The sequence below is a fragment of the Drosophila eugracilis genome, unplaced genomic scaffold (assembly GCF_018153835.1).
Source record: "Drosophila eugracilis isolate 14026-0451.02 unplaced genomic scaffold, ASM1815383v1 contig_2154, whole genome shotgun sequence".
In the NCBI taxonomy this organism is placed as follows: domain Eukaryota; kingdom Metazoa; phylum Arthropoda; class Insecta; order Diptera; family Drosophilidae; genus Drosophila; species Drosophila eugracilis.
Genome location: NW_024573038.1, coordinates 4,778,440 through 4,800,219, shown reverse-complemented (window position 1 = coordinate 4,800,219; position 21,780 = coordinate 4,778,440). Strand labels below are relative to the sequence as shown.

Genomic DNA, 21,780 nt, shown 5'->3' with positions numbered 1-21,780 from the left:
TCCTAATTCGTTTTGTTTTTGTATTTAAAATTTTGCTATTATAAAAATAAAAATATATAAGTAGTTACAAAAAATTAAACAAAATGAATTACAATATCTTTTAACAAAGTTTATTTTATAAATATCCCAATTATTCAAAGTAGTTAAGTAAAGTAAATGCCTTGTAATAGTTTGAATATTTATTTCATCAAATGCTTGCACATAAATATATTCATATAGAGATGTATGTATAAGGGTATACAGTTGGGTTAAATATTTGTTTGTATAAATAGTGTATTTTTTTTTGTATTCATACATATAACTGCCAAAGAGCACATTTGTTTTAACAATAGCCACTTAGGTACTTCTGCGGTTAACGGTCGAATGTAGTTCAAAACACACAAACAACATCTAAAAAAATGCGTTTCGATATTGGCCGAGTTTAATACATTTCTCTGTCGTATCTACGATCTATAGGTAGATTGTATATAGGAGGGTGGAGATCAGCATATCAATTTTTTTCACTTCATATATTGTTTTTTGTTTTTGCAAAGAACAGGCAACATAAGCTGAACAACATTGAAAAAAATGCATTTTCTAAATATTTTATGTTCAATTAATTTGTTTTGTTTAACGATAACGGTAAATTTCTAGTTATTGTCCTTAAATCTTTTTGTTGGATATTCGATTTCCTCTAAGATATATAAGTATTCGATTCACTTCAATCAGCATTTAATTTTGCACTCTTAATTGACTCCTGCCGCAGCATTATCATCACCTGTGGAGGGCATCTCGATGTACCACAAACAATTCCCAGCCAGCTTTGCGATGAAAATAAAACTAAATGAAACGTGTTTCGTTTTGGTTTTGGTTTGGTGTGTAAAAAACTCAAGTCTTTTTTAGTGTAAACTAAACTAAAATCGCGAAAATAAAAATCACAAATCGGTAAAGAATTTCGCTCTATAGGCTAAGGACGATGCACGCACACAAAACTTGATATTAGCTGCTCTGGCTGCCGCTGCAGATCCTGTTTAGGATGTCCCGATGACGCCACCAGGTCCTGGCAGCCCACTTGGACGACCAGTCAGATAGGAATCCACTTGGCGGGCGGCTTGGCGACCTTCGGTAATGGCCCAGACGACCAGAGACTGGCCACGGCGGCAATCTGTAAGTTTCCAAAAATACGTATTTAAGTTACTAAATTAAAATTGCATTAAAATGAACTACATTAAGCATATGAATTCCCGCATTTCTGGTTTCTATTCTTATTTCATAAGTATAAGTTGAAAAGTATTCATAAGTTCAGTATCAATATAGTAAAGATCTTATAATATAAAACAAAAAACTTACCGCCTGCCGCAAAGACCTTGGAGTTGGAGGTGCCATACTGTCCGTTGGTTGCTTTGATGTTACCGCGGGGGTCTAGATCTAGGCCGAGTTCACCGGGCACCGTCTTCTCGGGTCCCAGGAAGCCCATGGCCAGCAATATTAGGTCGGCGGGGAAGTACTTCTCCGATCCGGCTACCTCTTGCATGCGCCACTGGCCAGTCTCCGTCTTGGTCCACTCAACTTCGACGGTGTTTACGCCCTTGATGGCACCATTCTCGCCCACAAACTCCTTGGTGGTGGTGCAGTACTGTCGCGGATCCTTGCCCCACTTGAGTTTTACCTCCTCGTGTCCATAGTCGACGCGGAAGACCTTGGGCCACTGTGGCCAGGGGTTGTCCTCGGCACGCTTCTGTGGTGGTTCCGGCAGGATCTCGAAGGTTGTGATGCTCTTCGCACCCTGTCGCAGCGAAGTGGCAATGCAATCACATCCAGTGTCGCCACCGCCGATGATGATCACATCCTTGCCGGCGGCAGAGATTATATCGTTCTTGCCACCCAGCTGCTTCTTTTGTTGCGCCTCCAGGAACTCCATTGCGAAGTGGATGCCCTTTAGGTCACGGTTGGCCAGCGGCAAGTCACGTGGCCATGTGGATCCTGTTGTCAGGAGGACGGCATCGTACCTGAAAGTATCAATTTCGTTTTAATAAGTAAAACTTCGAAATAAATTTTATAAATAATGATACTTACTCCTGCAGAAGCTGCTCGGCCTTCAGGTCCTTGCCCACATGGACATTGGTGCGGAACTCGATGCCCTCATCGGCCATCAGGTCCACCCGTCGCTTTACAACCTCCTTGGAAAGCTTCATCGTTGGAATGCCGTACTGGAGGAGTCCACCAACGCGATCGTTGCGCTCAAAGACGGTGACAAAGTGACCGGCGCGGTTCAGCTGCTGAGAAGCGGCCAAACCAGAAGGTCCAGAACCCACAATGGCTACCCTTTTGCCAGTACGTACTTCTGGAATCTCTGGCTTGATCCAACCCTGCTCGAAGGCATGGTCAATGATGGCGCATTCGATGTTCTTGATAGTGACCGCCGGCTCCGAGATGCCCAACACGCAGGATCCCTCGCAGGGAGCGGGACACACTCTACCAGTAAACTCTGGGAAGTTGTTGGTCTGCAACAGTTGACGCAAAGCCTCCTGCCACTCGCCGTGGAAAACGAGGTCGTTCCACTTGGGAATGATGTTGCCCAGTGGACAACCTGTGGAGTTAGATTGACAGAAGGGAACACCGCACTCCATGCAGCGGGCTGCTTGGACTTTTAGGTTCTTGCGCACGTGCGGGAAGTTGTAGACCTCATCCCAATCCTTTTGACGCTCTCCAGCATCTCGATAGGGTGCGGATTCCCTCTTGTACTTTACAAAGCCACGGGTCTTGTCCAGCACGCGATCGGCACGCTTCTGCTCCAGCACCACATCCTGGATGGCTTCCTCGATATCCTTGATGTGTGGTTCATGCTTTCCATTTCCGTTTTCAATGGCGGACTTTAGGGGCTGCTCTACTGCTTCCTGTTCGGCCATATCCTTCAGAGCCTTCTGGTACTCATACGGGAAGACCTTGACAAACTTGGATTGGGCAACGGCCCAGTTATCCAACAGCTCTTTGGCCACCTTAGAGCCCGTCTTCTCAATGAAATCAGCCAAGAGTCCCTTGACTAGCGAAACATCCTTCTCAATCTCCAACGGCAGGAGCTCGACACTCTCAGGATTAACCTTGGGCTTGAAGGAACCATCCAAATCATACACATAGGCAATGCCACCGGACATGCCAGCGGCAAAGTTGCGTCCTGTCAGACCAAGGATCACCACTAGACCGCCCGTCATGTACTCGCATCCGTGATCACCAACGCCCTCCACCACGGCTGTTACTCCGGAGTTACGCACACAGAAACGCTCGGAAGCAATACCACGGAAATAGGCAGTTCCCTCGGTTGCTCCATACAGACAGACATTGCCCACGATCACATTCAGATGCGATTCGAAGGGAGCCGTATCCTGTGGAGTAATAACCACATTGCCACCGCAAAGACCCTTGCCCACATAATCGTTGGCATCGCCCTTCAGTGTCACATTAACACCACGCGCCAGGAAAGCACAGAAGCTCTGACCAGCGGATCCCTCAAGGAAGATGTCAATGCTCTTGCCAGCGGGCAAGCCAGCTTCGCCGTATTTGCTTTAAGGAAAATGTTTATAATAAGATTATGATTATCATCTATAAGAACCTAAACCTAAACCTACCATGCAATATGGTAACTCAGAGTAGAACCAAAGGCTCGCTCCTCGTTGTGGATGCGCATCTTAACAGTCACATTGTCATCAGCTCCATTGAAGATCTGCTGAGCCTTGGCAATCAGTAGATTGTCAGAACGTTTCTCCAGCTGGAAGTCCTGCTTCACAGAGCCACCCAAGATGTTGGTGCCAGGACGCAGTTCCAAAGCTGGCTGAAGGAGCAGTTTGAGGTCCAGGTTACTAGCCTTGGCATCGCGTTGATTGGCCACGCGCAAAAGGTCGGTACGACCAATCAGGTCCTGGAACTTACTAATTCCCAAGCCAGCCATGATTTTGCGAATCTAGGAGTTAGGTTTAGAATGATTATATTGTGGGAACTATCATACTAGGAATATAAACTTACATCCTCGGCCAGCATGAAGAAGAAGTTAATAACGTGCTCTGGTTTACCAGTAAACTTCTTGCGCAGCTCAGGATCCTGAGTGGCAATGCCCACAGGGCAGGTGTTCAAGTGACACTTGCGCATCATGGTGCAGCCTTTAATAAGGTATTATTAGGGATTGCAATCTAAAAGGGGATCGTGAATACTCACCCATGACAATAAGAGGAGCCGTACTGAAACCAAACTCATCAGCACCCAGCAGAGCAGCCACCACTACGTCGAATCCTGTACGCAGCTGTCCATCGGCTTGCACAATCACACTAAAGGAGGTACACCAAAGCATATCCGGATCCAGACCGTTTAGAGTGGGAAGACACGACATAGAAAGGAAGGTAATGTTAGCAAACTCAACTCCATGCAATGATCAATGTAATGAGAAGAAATTACGAATGGAGCACAGCGCGACGATCGTGATCGAGTGAGCGAGTGAGTGGAGTGGAGTAGAGCGAGTGGACTGGAGTTTGGATTTGGACTGGATCGATTGAATCGTGTTTTCAGCCGGCTGGATGTGGGTTTCTGTTGTTAAGATCTATAGATCTTCATGGGTTTCAATCCAAACGAGATTTACTTCAGCTGGTTACATAGTTCTTGTTATCCTCTTCCTTTCACAGGATTAGTTCCACGGATTTTTTCTGTTTCAAGATATAAGATGTTCAGGACACCTTTTCATTGCCAGGCTTAACCCTATTTGGATTTGTTCTTTCTGCTGGACAAGATTCGCCCTTACCATCCGCCGTGTCATCATTCTCCTGCCCACCGCCCACTGGCCACATGTACGAGGAGTTTCAATGGGGTTGTGTAGGGGGATCAGCCCAACTTTCCGATGATCAATGGATCTCTGCTTTTGGGAATACATGTTCTGAACAGGTTTTCCAACGCTGTCATCTGGATAACCAGGCACTTTCAGTAATGTATCGGTTCATGATTAGTAACAACAAGAGGAGAGAGCGGAATTGGCTTTGGGCCGGCTTCTCCTGGTCGGAAACTTACCGTGATCGCAGATTGTTTAGCACCAGTACCTGATGCGTTTCGGCAACGCCCAATTCCCAGGGCAAGCCGGCATTCTTGATGCCTGTCCATGAACTGGCACCGGTACCACCGTCATGTCCGGAGATTACAATGTGCTCAGCTTTACCCTGTAGTTAAATCATGTAAGATTAAGTAAACCGTTTGTAATCATTTCCAAACCCACCTTGGCAACTCCTGATGCGACTACACCAACGCCCACTTCGGACACCAACTTCACACTGATGCGTGCATTCGGATTGGAGCACTTCAAATCGTAGATCAGCTCAGCTAGATCTTCGATGGAGTAGATGTCGTGATGTGGTGGAGGCGAGATCAATCCCACTCCCGGTACCGACTTTCGGGTCTTTGCAATATCCTTAGTCACCTTGTAACCAGGCAGCTCGCCACCTTCACCGGGCTTAGCTCCCTGAGCCATCTTGATCTGCAGATCATCAGCATTGGCCAGATAGGAAGCAGTTACGCCAAAACGACCAGAAGCCACTTGCTTGATGGCTGAACGACGACTGTTATTGGGATCCTGGTCTGTAAAGGAAGAAATTAAAGATTAATAGAGTTATCTTTAAGGGAATCTTTCTCAAAACTTACTCAAATAACGATCCGAATCCTCGCCACCTTCACCAGTGTTGCTCTTGCCGCCAATACGATTCATGGTAATGGAAAGAGTTTGATGGGCCTCCAAGGAGATGCTGCCAAAGCTCATGGCGCCAGTGGCAAAGCTTTAAATTTATGAAATAATTATAATTAAATAAAATAAGTTAAGTGCTCTAGTACGTTCTAGGACCTACCGCTTGACAATCTCGCTGGCGGGCTCCACCTCGGAAATGTCAATACTTTGCCGATCGGTGACAAACTCCAGTTGTCCACGAAGAGCACACTTCTTAACACTGTCCAACGTGGTTTTCTTGAAGGCTTCAAATGCATCCAGATTCTTATTCACCGCCGCCTCCTGCAGGCTGCCAATGGAGGATGGCTCATTGATGTGAGCCTCGCCACCATGACGCCAATGGTACTGGCCAGGATTACGCAGGATGCGAGTGTCTGGCGCAGCCTTGCCATAGGTCAGTTGATAACGTTGCAGGCCCTCCTTAGCCAGAATCTCCAGAGTGACTCCACCGATGCGACTCTGAGTGCCGCGGAAGCACTTTGTCACCAAATCAGTGCCCAATCCCACAGCCTCAAAGATCTGGGCGCTCTTGTAGGATTGCAGAGTGCTGATGCCCATCTTGGCCATCACTTTGGCGATTCCCGTATCAATAGCTTGGGCATAGGCAGCATAGATCTGCTTGTCGTTGACCTCTGGACCAATTACTCCATCGTCACGCAGAGCCTGGGCCAACTCGAAGGCCAGATATGGGCAGATGGCATCTGCACCATAGCCGAGAAGCACACAAATATGATGGACTTCGCGAGCCTCAGCGGTTTCTACCACAATGCCCACCTTCATGCGCTGCAGGGTCTCAATCAGATGATGATGCAGGGCTCCTAGAGCCAAAAGGGCGGAAACCGCCACCTTGCCACCAGTTCCGGCTCCACGATCCGAGATGACCAATAGCTGGTAGCCAGCTTGAGCTGCCGAATATCCTTCGCGGCACACACGATCGATGGCGTCGAGGTAACCCTGAACGCCCTCGTTATACTGGAATGTGATGTCCAGGACCTTGGTCCGCCAGCCGCGGTGTGTGTTCCGCTTGAGTAGCTGGGTGTCTGGAATGCTCAGTATGGGATTGGTTAGCCAAATGCGATGCACCTGCTGAGCCGACGGCTGCAGTAGATTCGCCTCCGGACCGAGGGGGCACTGCATCGACATGACCACCTTCTCACGGAATGGATCGATGGGCGGATTGGTCACCTGGGCGAAGAGCTGCTTGAAGTACTCATAGGGTATGGGCTGGAAATTGGACAGACATGCCAGTGGAGCATCATTGCCCATGGAGCCGAGAGCTTCCTTCCTGTAAATAGATGAATAATGATCATTTGGTTCTCTTTTTTATTTCTATTCTGACTTACTTGTTCTTGAACATGGGGATGAGTAGCATGTTCACCGTCTCCGTGGTGTAACCAAAAAGCGAGAGCCTGGGATCAAAGATGCCCCTCTGAGAGGCGGGCAATTTGGCCAGGTCATCCACAGGGGGAGTATTCAGCACATTAGCATTGCGAATCTCATCCAGGGTGATCTAATTGGGCATATAAAAATCTACTTAATTATCATTCCCTATAATCACTGTTAAAGCAATAAAAAACATGCAAAATGAAACGAAACGGGGAGGCAAAAAAGGAGCACAACTTTCTACTTTCTACTACTTTCTGGGGGCCAAAGGACAAAGGCTAGGACCTAGGGCAACCTGGTTTTCTTTTAACTTACCATCTGCATCAGTTCCACAACAAAAACACACACATATTGAGATTAGGGGATAGCGTGAGAGAGAATGGACAAATTTAGACCAGATATAGATTAATAGATTATTAGTTATCCGAAATTTTGTGTCTGGTAATGAGTTCGTGTCTCGAGATGATTAGTGGGAATCGAGCCTGTGAGCCTGATTTAGTGTAAAGATTCGTGTCTAAGTTTGTTGTACAAAAATCTTGGGTGAACCATGAAATCTTAGAAGAATTCTTAAAAAAATCACCTCGGATTTGAGTTCAAGGTTATAATAATAAAAACTTTCCAAAGATTATACTCCACCCAATATTTTTTAATCCAACAATTATCCGAAAACCCTAACTCACCTTCTGCTGCAGCCACTCGGAGTGGGGTCTTGACTTGGCAATCTTGGACTTCAGCTCGATGTCCTGAATGAGCTTCTGCTCCTTGGTGTCCACCAACAACATCCTGCCCGGCTTCAAACGGCTCTTCAGAGTCACCTGCGATGGATCCACATCGTAGACTCCCACCTCGGAGGCCATGACCAGCACGTTCTCCTTGGTCACATAGAAACGAGATGGACGCAATCCATTACGATCCAACACAGCGCCAATATAGCGACCATCGGTGAAGCTGATGAGAGCCGGACCATCCCAGGGCTCCATCACACAGGCTGCCCATTGGTAGAAGTCACGTTTCTCCTGCGGCATGGTCTTATCATTTTGCCACGCTTCCGGCACCATGGTCATCACCGATTCCGGTAGCGATCTCTCGCTAGCCATGGTCAGGAACTCCAGCACGCAATCAAAGCTGCCAGAATCCGAGAGATTCGGCTCCACCACAGGATACAGTTTCTTCAGCTGATCCCCAAACAGATCCGACTGCATGACACCCTCGCGGGCCTTCATCAGGTTTACATTGCCCCGGAGGGTATTGATCTCACCGTTGTGGGCCAAAACTCTCAAAGGATGAGCCCTTTCCCAGCTGGGGAAGGTGTTGGTGGAGAAACGTGTATGGACCAATGCCAAGTAGGTTTCAAATTGTGGATCCTTTAGGTCCGTATAGTAATTCCACAGCTGGTCGGAAGTGAAGAGACCCTTGTAGACCACCGTACGGTCGGAAAGGGAGCAGATGTAGAACCGTCGCCCTGGTTTGATCAACTCATGGCTGGCTCTCTTCCTAAGGACGAAAACCTGCCTTTCGAAGGCCTTCTCATCGCTTCCAGCTGGACGACGGACGAACACCTGTCGGGACAAGGGCTCCGACTTGCGGGCCACCACGCCAATGGCTTCCTGGTTGGCAGGCACAGTGCGCCAGGTAATAACCTCCAAGCCGAGGCTTTTGGCTAGCTCGTCGAACTCCTTTTCGGCGGCAGCGTGCTGGGCCTCATCCAAGTAGAAAATGCCAGTGGCATAGTCACCCAACTCCGGCAAGGTTACACCCTGCTTGGCACTGCAAAAGTAGATAAAGAGAGGGGGTTAAACAAAGATTGAAAGACTTTATGGATAAAATTCTGTTTAAGATATGTCAAAGGGACTATCTACGATCTTCGTTTTTATAATTTCTGAGTTATACAATAAGCTTTTCAGGAATTTCTTAGATTTAGACTTTCCAGTTTGTTAACGGGAAAGAATTTCTGGTTTTCTTGATCGAGTCACGCTTGTGTTGCGCCAATAATAATGCGCCATAAAATCGCACATGGTCAGGTTTCTATTTGGCGCAAGTGAATCCAATCCCCGTGCAGTCGTTTTGTCGTTCATTCATCGCGCCATTCCAAATCAACGGAATCCATTGAGTGCCAGTGACGAAATGAGTCCGCCACAAGTCGCACCTTATCAGCAGCTCTCTCTATGGAGAAGCTGTCAGCGGTCCAGCCGTCACAACTCATAGTCAACCCCACCGACCTCCCATCCCGCCCACAGATCAGTCCGCTTAATTCGTCTGTCTGTCCACCTGTTTTTGTTATTCATACATGCAGTTGTACAGTGAGAAAAAAGTCTATATAAAATATTAATGACTAAAAAAAGGAAGTGGAAAATCAAATTTTGTTTTTTCAAATCTTAATCTTAAAGATTATTTGATTAATTCATCAAAAAATTCATTTCATTTCATCATCATTTTCATTCTTTCTCCCAGTGCGTTTCAGACTGATCTGAGCTTCTACTGTAACCGAAGCTCGTTCTTATTACGTCTCAGAATTCCGACGTACTGGCTAAGTGTCTTGCCATAAACTTGCAATTAGTCCAAGACTTGAAGCGGTCCTTGAACTTGGCATTCGCCGACTTGTTGCTCTCAGATCGCAATCTAAACGGCTCTCTCTCCATCACTTGGCACGTGCGTGTCTAAGGTGAATTTCTTTCCTCTCCGTTTGGCAAGCGTCATGCAAAGTATTTCACAATTTCCATACAATGCGGAACATCAGAACCCCCTATAAGACACCGAAAAATGTTCGGACATATCAATTAAACCCTCGGCTAGACGCTAATGAAACTAGATTTATGGGACTGTCGTGCGACATTACGCGTTTTAATGACCCAACTAGTTGTGACCATCTATCTATCACCTCCCATATATATATAATATATACTCAGACAGCTGGTCTACTAATTACATAGCAAATAGTTGCAAATTCGCGCCACTGATTAGCACATATTGAGTTGTAAATCGATTGGACGATGTCGTTTTTATTAGCTGGTGTTCGGGAAATACGCTTTCCATGGGCTTACATCGAGTGAACGGCAGGAAAATCTTTGCTTTGAAGGTCAAATTAAAGCTTGACATAATTTTAATTACCTCTATTAAGGAGCCTTCCTGCCTGGTAACCGAAATAGTTTTAAAGTTAATTGAAATCTTAAATAAAGGTCAATGGAATTGAGCTTTGATTTGAATTCGTAGAATCATTGATATTTGACTTTGATTTAGGAGATTTAAATCAGTTAACCTTATTAAACTTGTTAAACAATCTTTATGAGTTGGTATTCTACATTTCCTCTTAGGTTTAGTTTAGTTTTCAATTTGATTAAAAAATAAAAGAAAAAATGGCAATATTTCAGATGCCCTTTTCCTTTAAAAAAAAATTTTGACCTACCTTAAGAAACCATATCTCCCAACTATTTAGTATTTATATTATCTGGTAAAATTCCCAAATCGTTCTTCACTTAGCCTATATGATTCCAACCGGATCAAAGCTCATTACTATGCACATCTGGCACACTGGATTAAGTGGGTACTCCAAGGGGGCTACGAGTGTGGGACCTTGCCGTGTTTTTCCATTTGCCATAGTTGAGCTAAATAATCTAATAAAATATTGTGGGATGGAATAATTTGCACCAAGTAATTGCCTGCAAATGGCCTCTATTCCACTGCCCACTTAGGCTAAGTCCCTAAAAAAAACGAAACGTTTTTATCCCATATAAAGGCTATTAAAAATATATACTATAGAATATATGTTTACCGATTCTGGGCAAAGCGTGACGAAAACAAGAACCGTGCCAAAAAGCTGACAAAATAAACAGAAAACAAAATACGTTTGACGGGAGCAGAGAGCAGATGTTGGATTGTTGGATTGCCGGTTCTCTATAGGTATTTGCCTAATACTCTCTGACATATGTACATACTATGTATAGTATATGTACATGACCGTGGCTGGGTCTCGGTCCTCGAGTCTCAGTGGGTATATATCTTTGTGGCTCTGTGGATGTGCCTCATTTCAAGAAGCTATTTTTGACGTGCTCGATTTCTTTCTTTTCGCGGTACTTTGAGTTTTAGCCAATGAAGGGACATCGCTGAAAGCCAAGAGGCAAATATTTATTGCTCTTTCTTAAAACATGAATTGTGTTCCCAAGTTTTTAATGTGAATATTAATAAATATGTTTCTATAACTCATTTAAAAGTAGTTGCATTCTGTAGCTAAACGTAGTCAATAAATCACCAGACCAACCTGCTACAATGTGTTTATTGGAGCTTTTAAGTTATGACCCTATCATTAAACTCAATTTTTAGTATTACCCTAAAATAGCTTATCAAATCGTTTAATGAATGGCAAGTTTAAATTACTTTTTTCGTTCGAAGCAATCGATTTTACCAAGCAGCTGGAAATGCCTGTAAGTTTCAATTCACTCCACTTCTCCAAACTTTCCTTGAATTTGAAGCTAGAAAATTAAGATTTTTCCGCTCGAGTTCAACAAACTGAATCCCAAATAAATAATACTTTCCTAAAGAGTAGACCTTAACTGATAGACAGCGACAAACGACACGACAGCTTTGAGCTATTTTCGTATTTCGCGCACGAGATCGCAGCGATATCGTTTCTCTCAGCCCCCTGGCCTATCCAACGACAGGTCCCGTGTAAGCGGTTCGTTCATCAATGGCAACGGCGCCAGAGAAACCGGCATAAGTTAATGTATATATATTTAACATATATTTTAAACTTAAAAATTAGTGATAACTTACAGAGCCTTGGAATAAAGTCCGTGAGGAATGGAAGCCAAGACGCCAGCGCCATCGCCAGTGTCATTGTCACAGGCGCAGGCGCCGCGGTGATTCATCCGTTCTGACAGGGTCTGGGCATCACGAAGAATCTACAAGTGGGATGAAAATATATGTTTAATAATATTATTTTTACTCATTATATCACAAAAAAAAGTAATATAATTTTTTAAACATTTTTTAGGCATAATATTATCAGTAAAAAATAAATAAAATTATTTTAAGCGAGTCTGAATAACATTTTTTTTAAGAAAAACATCAATTACTGAATTTACTGATTATCATTTAGTTTAAGTTTCCTCAACTTTAATTAAAGTATTTAAAATGTTTGTTAACTAGAATTATAATCTACGTAGACTTCAATACCGCTTATATAAATAAAACATTTTCTGAGGGAGAAAAATAAGTTGTTTTTATGGGCGTAGATCTACACCGATAAAATAACGCTGCTATGAATAAAACATTTTTCAAAGGAAAAAATTGAGTAAAATAATATGAATAAAAAATAAAAAAACAATGTTTTCCTTGTTATCCAAACTGAAATCTTTTAAAAATGAAAAATAACATTTTATTTGTTTTGTTTTATTTTCAAACTAAAAAAATTCTCTTTTAACTTCTGTAAAATAAATTTAAGTAAATATTCTAGTATACTAAACTATTTCACTTTTATAGAAAGAAAAGGATATCCATCCTTCATCCTTACCTTGTGAGAGCGTTTGCCATCGATGGCCACGATGAAACCGACTCCGCAGGCCTCGTGCTCGTTCTGGGGATCGTAGAGTCCCTGTTTACCAGGTGCCTCCCATGGCATCTGCTGCTGCTTCTGCTCTGGCTCCTGCTCCTGTTCCTGCTGGACATCCTGATCCTGCTCTCCGCTCAAATGCAATTCATTCGATTGTTCGATGTTATCGCTGCTGCCGCCAATGGCCGAATTATCGAAATGATCGAAATCACCGATGTTGGTCGTTGATGTTGTTGTTGTTGTTGCTTCAACAGTTGCACATTCAAATTCGCAATTGTCAGTGATTGTTGGTGCCATTATACGTTGTTACCGTTGCACTTGCTGAATATCTCTCGGGTTCTAATTTGATTTTCACTCGGTTTTTCTCTTTATTTCTTTTGTTATATCGTTCTAAGTTCAATTTGCGTGTTCACACCGTTTAAAGTTTAACAGTTATTTCTGGTTTAATTAGCACAGTTTATTCAGTTTGTTGTTGCCTGCAAAAAAATAGTAAAAATACATTTTGTAATTATTTTTCTTTTATATTTTAGCACTTTTGCACTTGAAAACAATGTTTGCACGTTATTGAGCTATTTTATTTTTCACTTGTTTTTTGCACTATTTTCATACACACACACACACACATACATACATTTATGCACTGCTAGATATTATAGTGTAGCTATTTATATTTTATCCCGCTGTTGGCACACGCGACACTGACGGCTGCTCACAAGCGAATGAGCGCCGTTGGAGCAACACGGCAGCGTCGAACCCCCAAGATCAGGCTCTCTCTCTCTCCTCGCAACACTCACCCATGCTCAATGGGCTATATAGTATATAGGTACTATATAGCTTCTATATCTCTCTCCCCGAGTTGCCCACGCAATCAGGCGCCTGATTCAATTCTGAATCAATATCATGTAATGCAATTCGGCTTATCAGAAAAATATTTACAGGCTAGCTCCAGTAATTAAAACTTTACGGATTGAAATTTTAAAAAGGAAATCATAAAAAAATATGATTTTCATGAAATAAATATCTTTTAAGTATCAATTTAGTTTTTTTAATTAATTTTAATTTAGTTAATGATAATAAAAATAAAGAAAATATATTTCTTCGATACATTTCAAGCTCAGAAAATGGCAGTAAGTTTTTGGTATGAAATATTTGTATACAACTTTTATTGAGAAACAAGAGCGGTTTTAGAACAACGAACTGTAATTCCCACACCCCTTCTCTGAGCACCTCTCCAGCTGAGTGGTCTTTCTAAATTGCTCCCTAAATAGACAGTTCGACGATCGATAGATCGTTCAATTGAATGACAGTGGGGTTGAGCAATCAATGCATCCAGAAGTGGAACCTTGAATGAGCGCGCACACGTAATGCAGCAAAATCGCCCCATATTTACATTGTTTTATCGAACTAGGAACGGCAGCGGTTCTAGAATCGTTAAACGTTATCAAAAACAATAGATTTATACGAGTGCATACACACAGAAGCAATCGAATGGCATGCATAACAAAAACAAAATGCTTTAAAATGCGATTTACAATTAATTCGTTTTAGCAATAACAATGTGAAATATGCAAAATAAACAAGCAAATACGAAATTTTGTTTTTCAACAAAAACCAGCAAGACCAAAATAACGACAAAAAATCGGCTGATGTTTTAGGATTATAATTTTAGATATTTTTTGTTAAATATTTATGGCGGTGCTCCATCTCAGGATCTTTGACAGATCATCTGAGCAATAATTAACTGTCACTCAGAGAAAATAATATCATTTGCATATCTCTCTATGGGGTCTTTCAACTTTTGACCAAAGAAATGCATTTGAAAAGACGTGTTTTTCAAAATATTGTCGGCTCTTTATGAGCGCTGTTATAAATAGCTTCTCCATTGGAAGATCATTTTGGTCTAGAATTCATTTTCAAAATTTTCCATTGCGCTTTGCGCTTGATTAAATTTTAGCCAAATTCCCATTCCCAAAATAGACGATAATTTAGTGGCATTCGTTTAATTAGGCCAATATAAACTAATCAATCAGTAAGTTAGAGTGACTAGGAAAAGAATAGAAGCATTAGATAAGTTCCAAGTTCATGGTTTTAATTGCCCCCATAAGAAATGATTTGCCATCTTATCAAAGACTTTCTATTGTGCTCTATAGAGTCGTATGAATTATAGACATGGGCGGTGGTTCAAAGTCCCAGAGAGCGATCGGAATTATCTGGTCGGGGCTACAACGTCACATCAGAATCTTCGGCGAACCATTCGGGTGACACATTCTCACCGTCTCGCCACTCTGGGGGTATTCAAGGAGGAGCAGGGAGTATGTGGGGCATGGAACCGGTTCCCGGCTGCACCTCGCAGATAAGTGCCGAAAATTTGCCAAGCGATAACATTTTCTATTGCGAAGAATCTACCTGGCAGTGCAGAGTACTGGGGGGTATGCGTGATCGGGGGTCTGAAATTCAACTTCCTCTATATCTCTTGAGTTCCTCCATAAATAAAGGTCTTAAAGTTATATCTTTAATTAAGAATATTTTTCTATCAGTTTCGTAATAGATAATAAAGAACTCAAGAAGCTTGAACTGAACTTAATAGTTATATCTAAGAACTATTTCTCAATGTCATGTTAATTTTTGACATTGAGTTTACAGTGTGAATTGATATTGAGAACTGAGATAGCTCTTAATTAATAATTATATCTATCGAATTAAAAGATAGCTATTAATAAAAATATATTCTGTATTTGATGGGTATCCTATACTTCGATCCCTACCTTAACCCACCAATTCCTTGTGTTTGTTGGGTGTTTCTTTTTTTTCGACATTTTGGTATCAGGCGTTTAACATGTGCCAGGCGAGTGTCTGCGTCTGAGGTGGGGGGCAAGAGAACGCCAACATCTCTTTCATTATGTTTTATTTCTATTTTTTATAAGTTAATAAACTTTAGCATACCACGCGCCCGTGTCCCCCCTGTGATGCCACCCACCAGATAAGACCCATTCACGGCAATAGCACGAAGAACCTAATGGCACACTGAACTCTACGTGCGGGTTTTGGGAAGGTTTTTTTTCCTTGCGGATTAATGGGACCGGAGTGCAGAGATTACAGTGTGTTCCATTGGGGAGCAATACTACAAAGGCGCTATTCACGATTTGCATGCGTGATTGAGAGGAATGGGCTATAAATATACACATGTTCGATTTCTGGCTGCATGCGTAATACAACCCAGGACCGATAAGCCGTATGGAACGTGAAAATGTGACGTATGTAGATAGGACAAAAGCCCACCACGGGACTGGGGAATCTATGCTCAGACCTGGGTTCAGTGGAAAAGTTTTGACCTAAGATAAGATCAGAAGAGTTGCAAAAAAAAGAAAGATAGACAAAAGTAGAGATTTTGGTAGGTTTTTATGGCTAAAAGAGCGGCCACTTAACAATCATGACTTGAATAAAACGCATATCTGGATTTATATATGCAGTAGCAAAGTTCAAAAGAAAGTTGTATGTTTTATATAACAAAACAGATAAAGAAGTGCAAAATGTTCTTCTTCGTTATGTCATCAAAGATACAAAAGATGCTACTGGAAATATTCGGAAATAAATTTGCTTCATGTGTTTATTAAACCATTAGTTAGGAAAAAACTTATAAAAAGTATTATATGAACTCAATAAAGCCCTACCTATCTCTTTGATTGACATTTTATCACTTCCTTTCCTTAATTCGTCGCATTTCCGCCGTTCTCCTTGCATAACTTTCCAAATGCGTCACACAAATATGACCGATAGATGGCTATTTTCAGAGAACAAAATAATGCCAGCGAAAAAGATACATATTAGATACTCGTATATAGACCAACCCGTTGACGTTGGAAACAAAAATTCCTTAGTAATTATCGATCACGTGACGAATGGTATTTAGAAATTGTTATGACATTTCATCGGGCTAAGTGCAGATAAACGTCGACTGACTTTTACTTATAAATGGCGACACCCTGTTCTCAATTCCGCTTAAAAGACAAAGTAAATATTTAGCCAAATAGAAATAAAGGAAACAAAAACAAAAGCAAAGAAATCCAATATGGCAAACAAGTCTGCAGACTACACAGCTGAGAATAGATCGCAGAATGGAGAGGAGAACGGATGATACGAAAAGATATATGTAGATATTGCCAGCCAGCACATCCATTGCGTTGGCTCAAAGTCCGCAACGAGCCGGCCGCGTGTGGCCCACATCTACACCGACCCACATCGGTGTATTACGATATATATGCATATCTATAGATATCCCCACAATGATATATATGTATTTATAATGTAAACAAGCGCAGGCAACAAGTTTCAATAACCCCGTCGAATGCCGAAATAAATAAATAAAGAATATGCGTTGACAACATTGCGTGTGGTTAGTACGGTAAGCGATGGGGCATGCCACGGGCCTATCCATTATCGTGGGTTAATTACAATCGGTGGTTCTAATGGGTGCCAGGATCCCACAATGGCAAAAGCCATTAGCTATAAAGAACTTTCTTCCGTTCCGCAATCTACAAATCGGTGGAGAACCCAACTCCGGTAGCCGACGTCGCTATAAACTTTGTATTCCAGCGATTTACGATATGATTTAGCCAGAATTCACAGGGGGATCCGTGGGGGGCGGGGGCTGTTCTATTGCCCTTATAAATGAGCATTATCTGACCCGGCTGGGCGCTTATCAGGTAGTCGGGGCGAATTTTATTGGTACCCCCATTGTTTTATGGCCTCCAACCTGTGCACTTGAGTCAGCTGTGCAAAGTATTCGCCGCGGATTCGAGGGGGAATTCCGCAGCAAGGGATCACCTCAATTGCTTTAAAAATAGTTACAATTACAATTGGTTTTCATTATCGCCTGGTCGTCTGTTTAATTAGAGAATCCACTGGGCATCTTGCGGTTTGTTTTTTATTGCGCCTCGGAATTACGTATACGTAATTATGAGAAATTTTTTTCCTTTTTTATCTACGCCAACAGTGAACGCCAGGGCTGTAAGTGCTGATAATTAACCTTGTTCAATAGCCAATTTAATAACAATATCAGTCAAATGATAGCTGATAGGTTACCAAAGCTTTGATTGGATGATAAAGATCAATAGGTGTTATTAAAGTTTTGAAACTTGCTGTACTTATCGAGTGAGGGTCTTAGGTAAAATATTTAAGTAACTAATTAAACTGGAAATGTCGAAGGTCCAACGTTAAATTTGTATTTGGAAGTTGCTAATTATCAATTATCATGAACTTCTAAGCTTCTATATATTCGTGTATGATAAATAAAGGTATTCATCGAAGTCAGATTAATAGGAAAATAAAAGTATCTTTAAATTTTAAGTAAATAATTTGAGTTCTACAATTAAGAGGGAAAGAGGGTTTCAAGAAATTTAACCCGTCGTACAAACGATCTGCGGTTTTTTGAAATTCCAGAAGGGTGATAATATTATTTGTCATACATTTGCCACTTAGAAACGTGTCATAATAACCAATATGATTTATAAGTCGCTATCTTGAGTTCAAAAATTCCAATTTAAAGCCTTCTAGTATACATTGAAAATGATATAGCTTTTCTTGTAAACTCTTACATCGTTTCCCATTATCATAATATAGGTATATGATTAAGCATTCAAAAAGTTTCAATTTCCCAGTTTATTTTCTCCATAAATTCCTGCCTGTCCCGAGAAAATTTATCGCAGCTGGCTGCTATTTATGGCACAGGTGCGGACAGCACCCCACCAACCCACAATGTTTTCACCATCCTCTTACCCCCGCTAATTAAGAGAAGACTACGGTTTTCAGTCAATAAACAAGCAACGTCGCAATTTACATTAGTTTTCAATGACCGTATCAGGTTGGGATGGGATGGGTTGCACATTTGAGGTAGGTTGCTCCACCCTTCCAGAGCCCCTTCTTGCCACCTTCCCTTATAGCCAGAGTTATGTAAAGGGAATTAAAGTAAATTGCAGCGGGGAACTGAGTCATAGAAAGAGGCAACGGTTCTTGGGTCTCGAGTTCTTCTGGGCGCTTCTGTTTGCTCTTTGCCATAAGACACCTCGGGACCGGGCTTATCAGCACTCCCACCTAACTGTAGGTAATCCTAACTAAATGGAAAATCAATCAAGGTATAACCGTAATTGCTTAAAAGTCAGCTGCCCATCAGCTATATCAACTCAAAGGAAATTAATTTAACCCAGCAATTGTGATCGATGTTTATTTACCCCTTAAATACTGGAGGGCTTCCACTGAAGAGGGGGGTCTGCCAGCTTTTTAAGAGCTATTAAGAGCTATTAAAAATATCTTAAGTAGAACATTATTTCTTGTTATTAAATTCTAATACTTTTTAAAAAGTAATTTCAGAAAATCAGCTGAAAGCTAAACTATTTCTTGAGGTTCTAAGTTAGTTGAGGTAATTTTATAAAGATGAAAATATAATTTCTTTGCTGCTGCAAATTATTAGTTTACACACCAATGAGAAACCCTCGTTAGGAGCATTCTGATTGCTATAATGTTATAGTAATTGGTGTGGGCACTTGCTTTATATTCCCATCATTCCGGCTCACTTAACTCAGAGGCTGCGACGCAATTGAAAAGTTTTCCGTTTGGAAATTCACTGAACCAATAAACCAAACTTGCGGCGCCACCTTTCTTCAACCGCGACCGCAAAACATATCCGATTTCAAAGGGGATTAAGAATTTGATTTGAAGGCATGACTATACATTTGTTCACTTTTTATTGCGAAATAGAATGTTTAGCTTTGCCATAACATCTTCACAAATCCGTGATAAGCCCAAAAAATGAGCTCTAAACGTACTTATGCTGTAAGAGTAGGCTTGGTTCGCACTTCCGGGGAAATCTTTCACAATCTTTTCTTAAGTCCTTTGTCTACGTCCTTATATTTGCTCACACAGACAATCCTTTTTAAGTGTTGGCACACAAACACAGAAATGGGTAATAAAACAAAGGCAGCGGCGACGTTATCCTTTAAATTCAAGTGCAATTGAATTGTGAAAGCCTTTCTCTCTGCGGCAAATTACAAAATGCCCTCCTGATTACATAACTGTTATATCATGAGAGTAAACCGGGCGGAAGAGTGGGCGAGAGAGAGCGTTTGAGGCTTAGAGAGGAAACTTGGAAGCTGCCACCCACGCAGAGAGAAAGTGTAAATGTCAAAGGGCAGTGACGTAGCTAGGCAAAACTTTGCCGCCTACGTGGAATAGTAACATACTGAAAATAATTTTGGCTTACCAAAATCGTATACTCAAAAAAAAAAGTGCTATAAAATTTGACATAAAATATATGGTAATGTAAACTCACACAAAAAAGTAAAAAAGCCTACATTATTAAGAACTACTTTTTAATAAAGTATTCTGAAAAAAGTATGAAAATATGCAAATATAAAGATAATACAAAATAAAACTCAAAATCAAGATAAAAACATTAATATAAAGTTTACAAAAGAAAATTAAATTCTATTAAAGCTGTATTTTTCAGTCCCTATCATTATTTTCAGTGTACGAAAAGGACACTCTAGCACAAATACAAACACACAGTGGCTGTCATTAATTTTGATGCGGCAATTAGGCAAAACAATTTGCGGCATTCAATGGCCGCAGCTTTTTAGTTGCCACTGTTCATGACGAGAGTGAGATGGAAAGATGCGATGTCGGGTAGAGCGGTGAAGTCGAGAAGTGGGGAAGAAATCACTGCCATGGCCCTTCGTTGCGGAGCGGAGCTAACCTTACTCTGACCTTGAAGCGGAGCGAGCGGGAGACATGAGCAGCTGTCTGCATCGCACGCTGTCTGCAGCTGAGTGAAAGGGGGTGGGGAAAGGGGCGGCAAATAGCGAAACAAGATTCACGAATGAAGCACAGCCCATAAAATAGTCAACGAGCAGGAAGAATAGGCAAAAGGGATGGAGTGGGGGCACCATCGAGAAGAGAACTTCACAGCGGCAAAAACAAGAACAAGAACGAGAAGCTTGCGGCAGGCGGTCCGGCACAGTACAGGTCGTTTCAATAGGGGTTTAACCTAAGATTAGCACATTTGTTTAAATTATTAATTATTTAATAAATATGTCACTCGGAAAAACAACATTTTATAAAAAAAAAAACACCTTGCACCCTCAATTTTTTGAAATTAGTAACATATTATACTTTGTTAAGTAAAAAATATTCAGAGGAAACTATTTTGAGCACATTAAAGAAAATATTGCTGTTTGTTCTCAACAGTGTCAGCAATATTAAATAATTTAAAATCCATTTATAACTTTTTGTGTTATTGTGCTTTTAACAATTTAAGCTAAATTTACTGAAAAAAGGTATAAACAACACATAGCAAGTGTCTAAGAAAATACTTCCTTGTCATCAATATAAATAAATTTAAGTGTCCATAAATCACAAGGCCAAGCCGCATCTAATTTTATGTCGCCCACTGTAAGTTTTGGTGTGGGAGCTTCTGCTCTCCTACTTCTTCCTGCTCTCTGACTCTGCTTCTTCTTCCCGCACTCCCTCTTGTCAAAGTATTTGAGTGTGTGTCTGTGCGCCATGTAAAATTTATTGATTTTCTAGAGGAACTCCTACGGGAATTGCGAAAAGATATAGAGTGGGAAAATTGGGGAGCACGGAACCCTTATCTTTTCCGTACTACGCTTTTTCTTATTCCCCAACTTTTTGTACATATCAAATAGTGTAGGTATGTGTGTGTATTAAGTAATTTGCATATCACATATTCCTAAGCCACTCAATAAGGAATTCCACACCATTTTTTTTTCATTTACATTTAACTTTGCTGATAAGCCGAAATAATTTCCGAATTTTGCACAAAACGAAGAACTTTCCGAGTTTTTCACTTTTCCTCTTGCTTTAAGCACTTCAACTTCGATTTGGCTTTAGAATATTTTCTGGTTTTTCCGCGTGTTCAGAATACGTGCGTTTTTTTCAAAAGACCGAATGAGAATGAGAAAGAGAATAGGACGAAAATCGCAACTATCCCCAAGAGAGCCAGCGAGAGCGAGCAAATGCGTGAGAGCTTTAATAAAGTGGTTATATTGTGGATTGTTTATTAATGCTACCTTCTTTATATATTAAATGCTTTTAGTTTAATTATTTTTAA

General features: G+C 41.5%; 1 protein-coding gene across 7 annotated transcripts; it reads right to left on the bottom strand.

Moving 5' to 3' along the window:
- Positions 1–157: 157 nt before the first annotated feature.
- Positions 158–21,626, bottom strand: LOC108114340 (glutamate synthase [NADH], amyloplastic). Of its 7 annotated transcripts, none has more exons than XM_017225266.2 (16): positions 21,446–21,626; positions 12,621–13,135; positions 11,882–12,009; positions 7,795–8,881; positions 7,430–7,432; positions 7,075–7,241; positions 5,853–7,016; positions 5,653–5,783; positions 5,231–5,589; positions 5,029–5,174; positions 4,189–4,298; positions 4,000–4,133; positions 3,606–3,937; positions 2,056–3,540; positions 1,330–1,988; positions 158–1,144 (listed from the first exon to the last, which is right to left on the bottom strand). In XM_017225266.2, the coding sequence occupies exons 2-16, from the start codon at positions 12,954–12,956 to the stop codon at positions 1,011–1,013; spliced, it is 6,375 nt and encodes a 2,124-aa protein (XP_017080755.1). In that variant the 5' UTR covers positions 12,957–13,135; positions 21,446–21,626; the 3' UTR covers positions 158–1,010. The 7 variants fall into 7 exon arrangements, 6 of the variants coding, with proteins under 6 accessions (XP_017080755.1, XP_017080757.1, XP_017080754.1 ...); XM_017225268.2 differs by lacking the exon at positions 21,446–21,626 and adding an exon at positions 19,481–19,657; XM_017225265.2 differs by lacking the exon at positions 21,446–21,626 and adding an exon at positions 13,291–13,389.
- Positions 21,627–21,780: the final 154 nt, after the last annotated feature.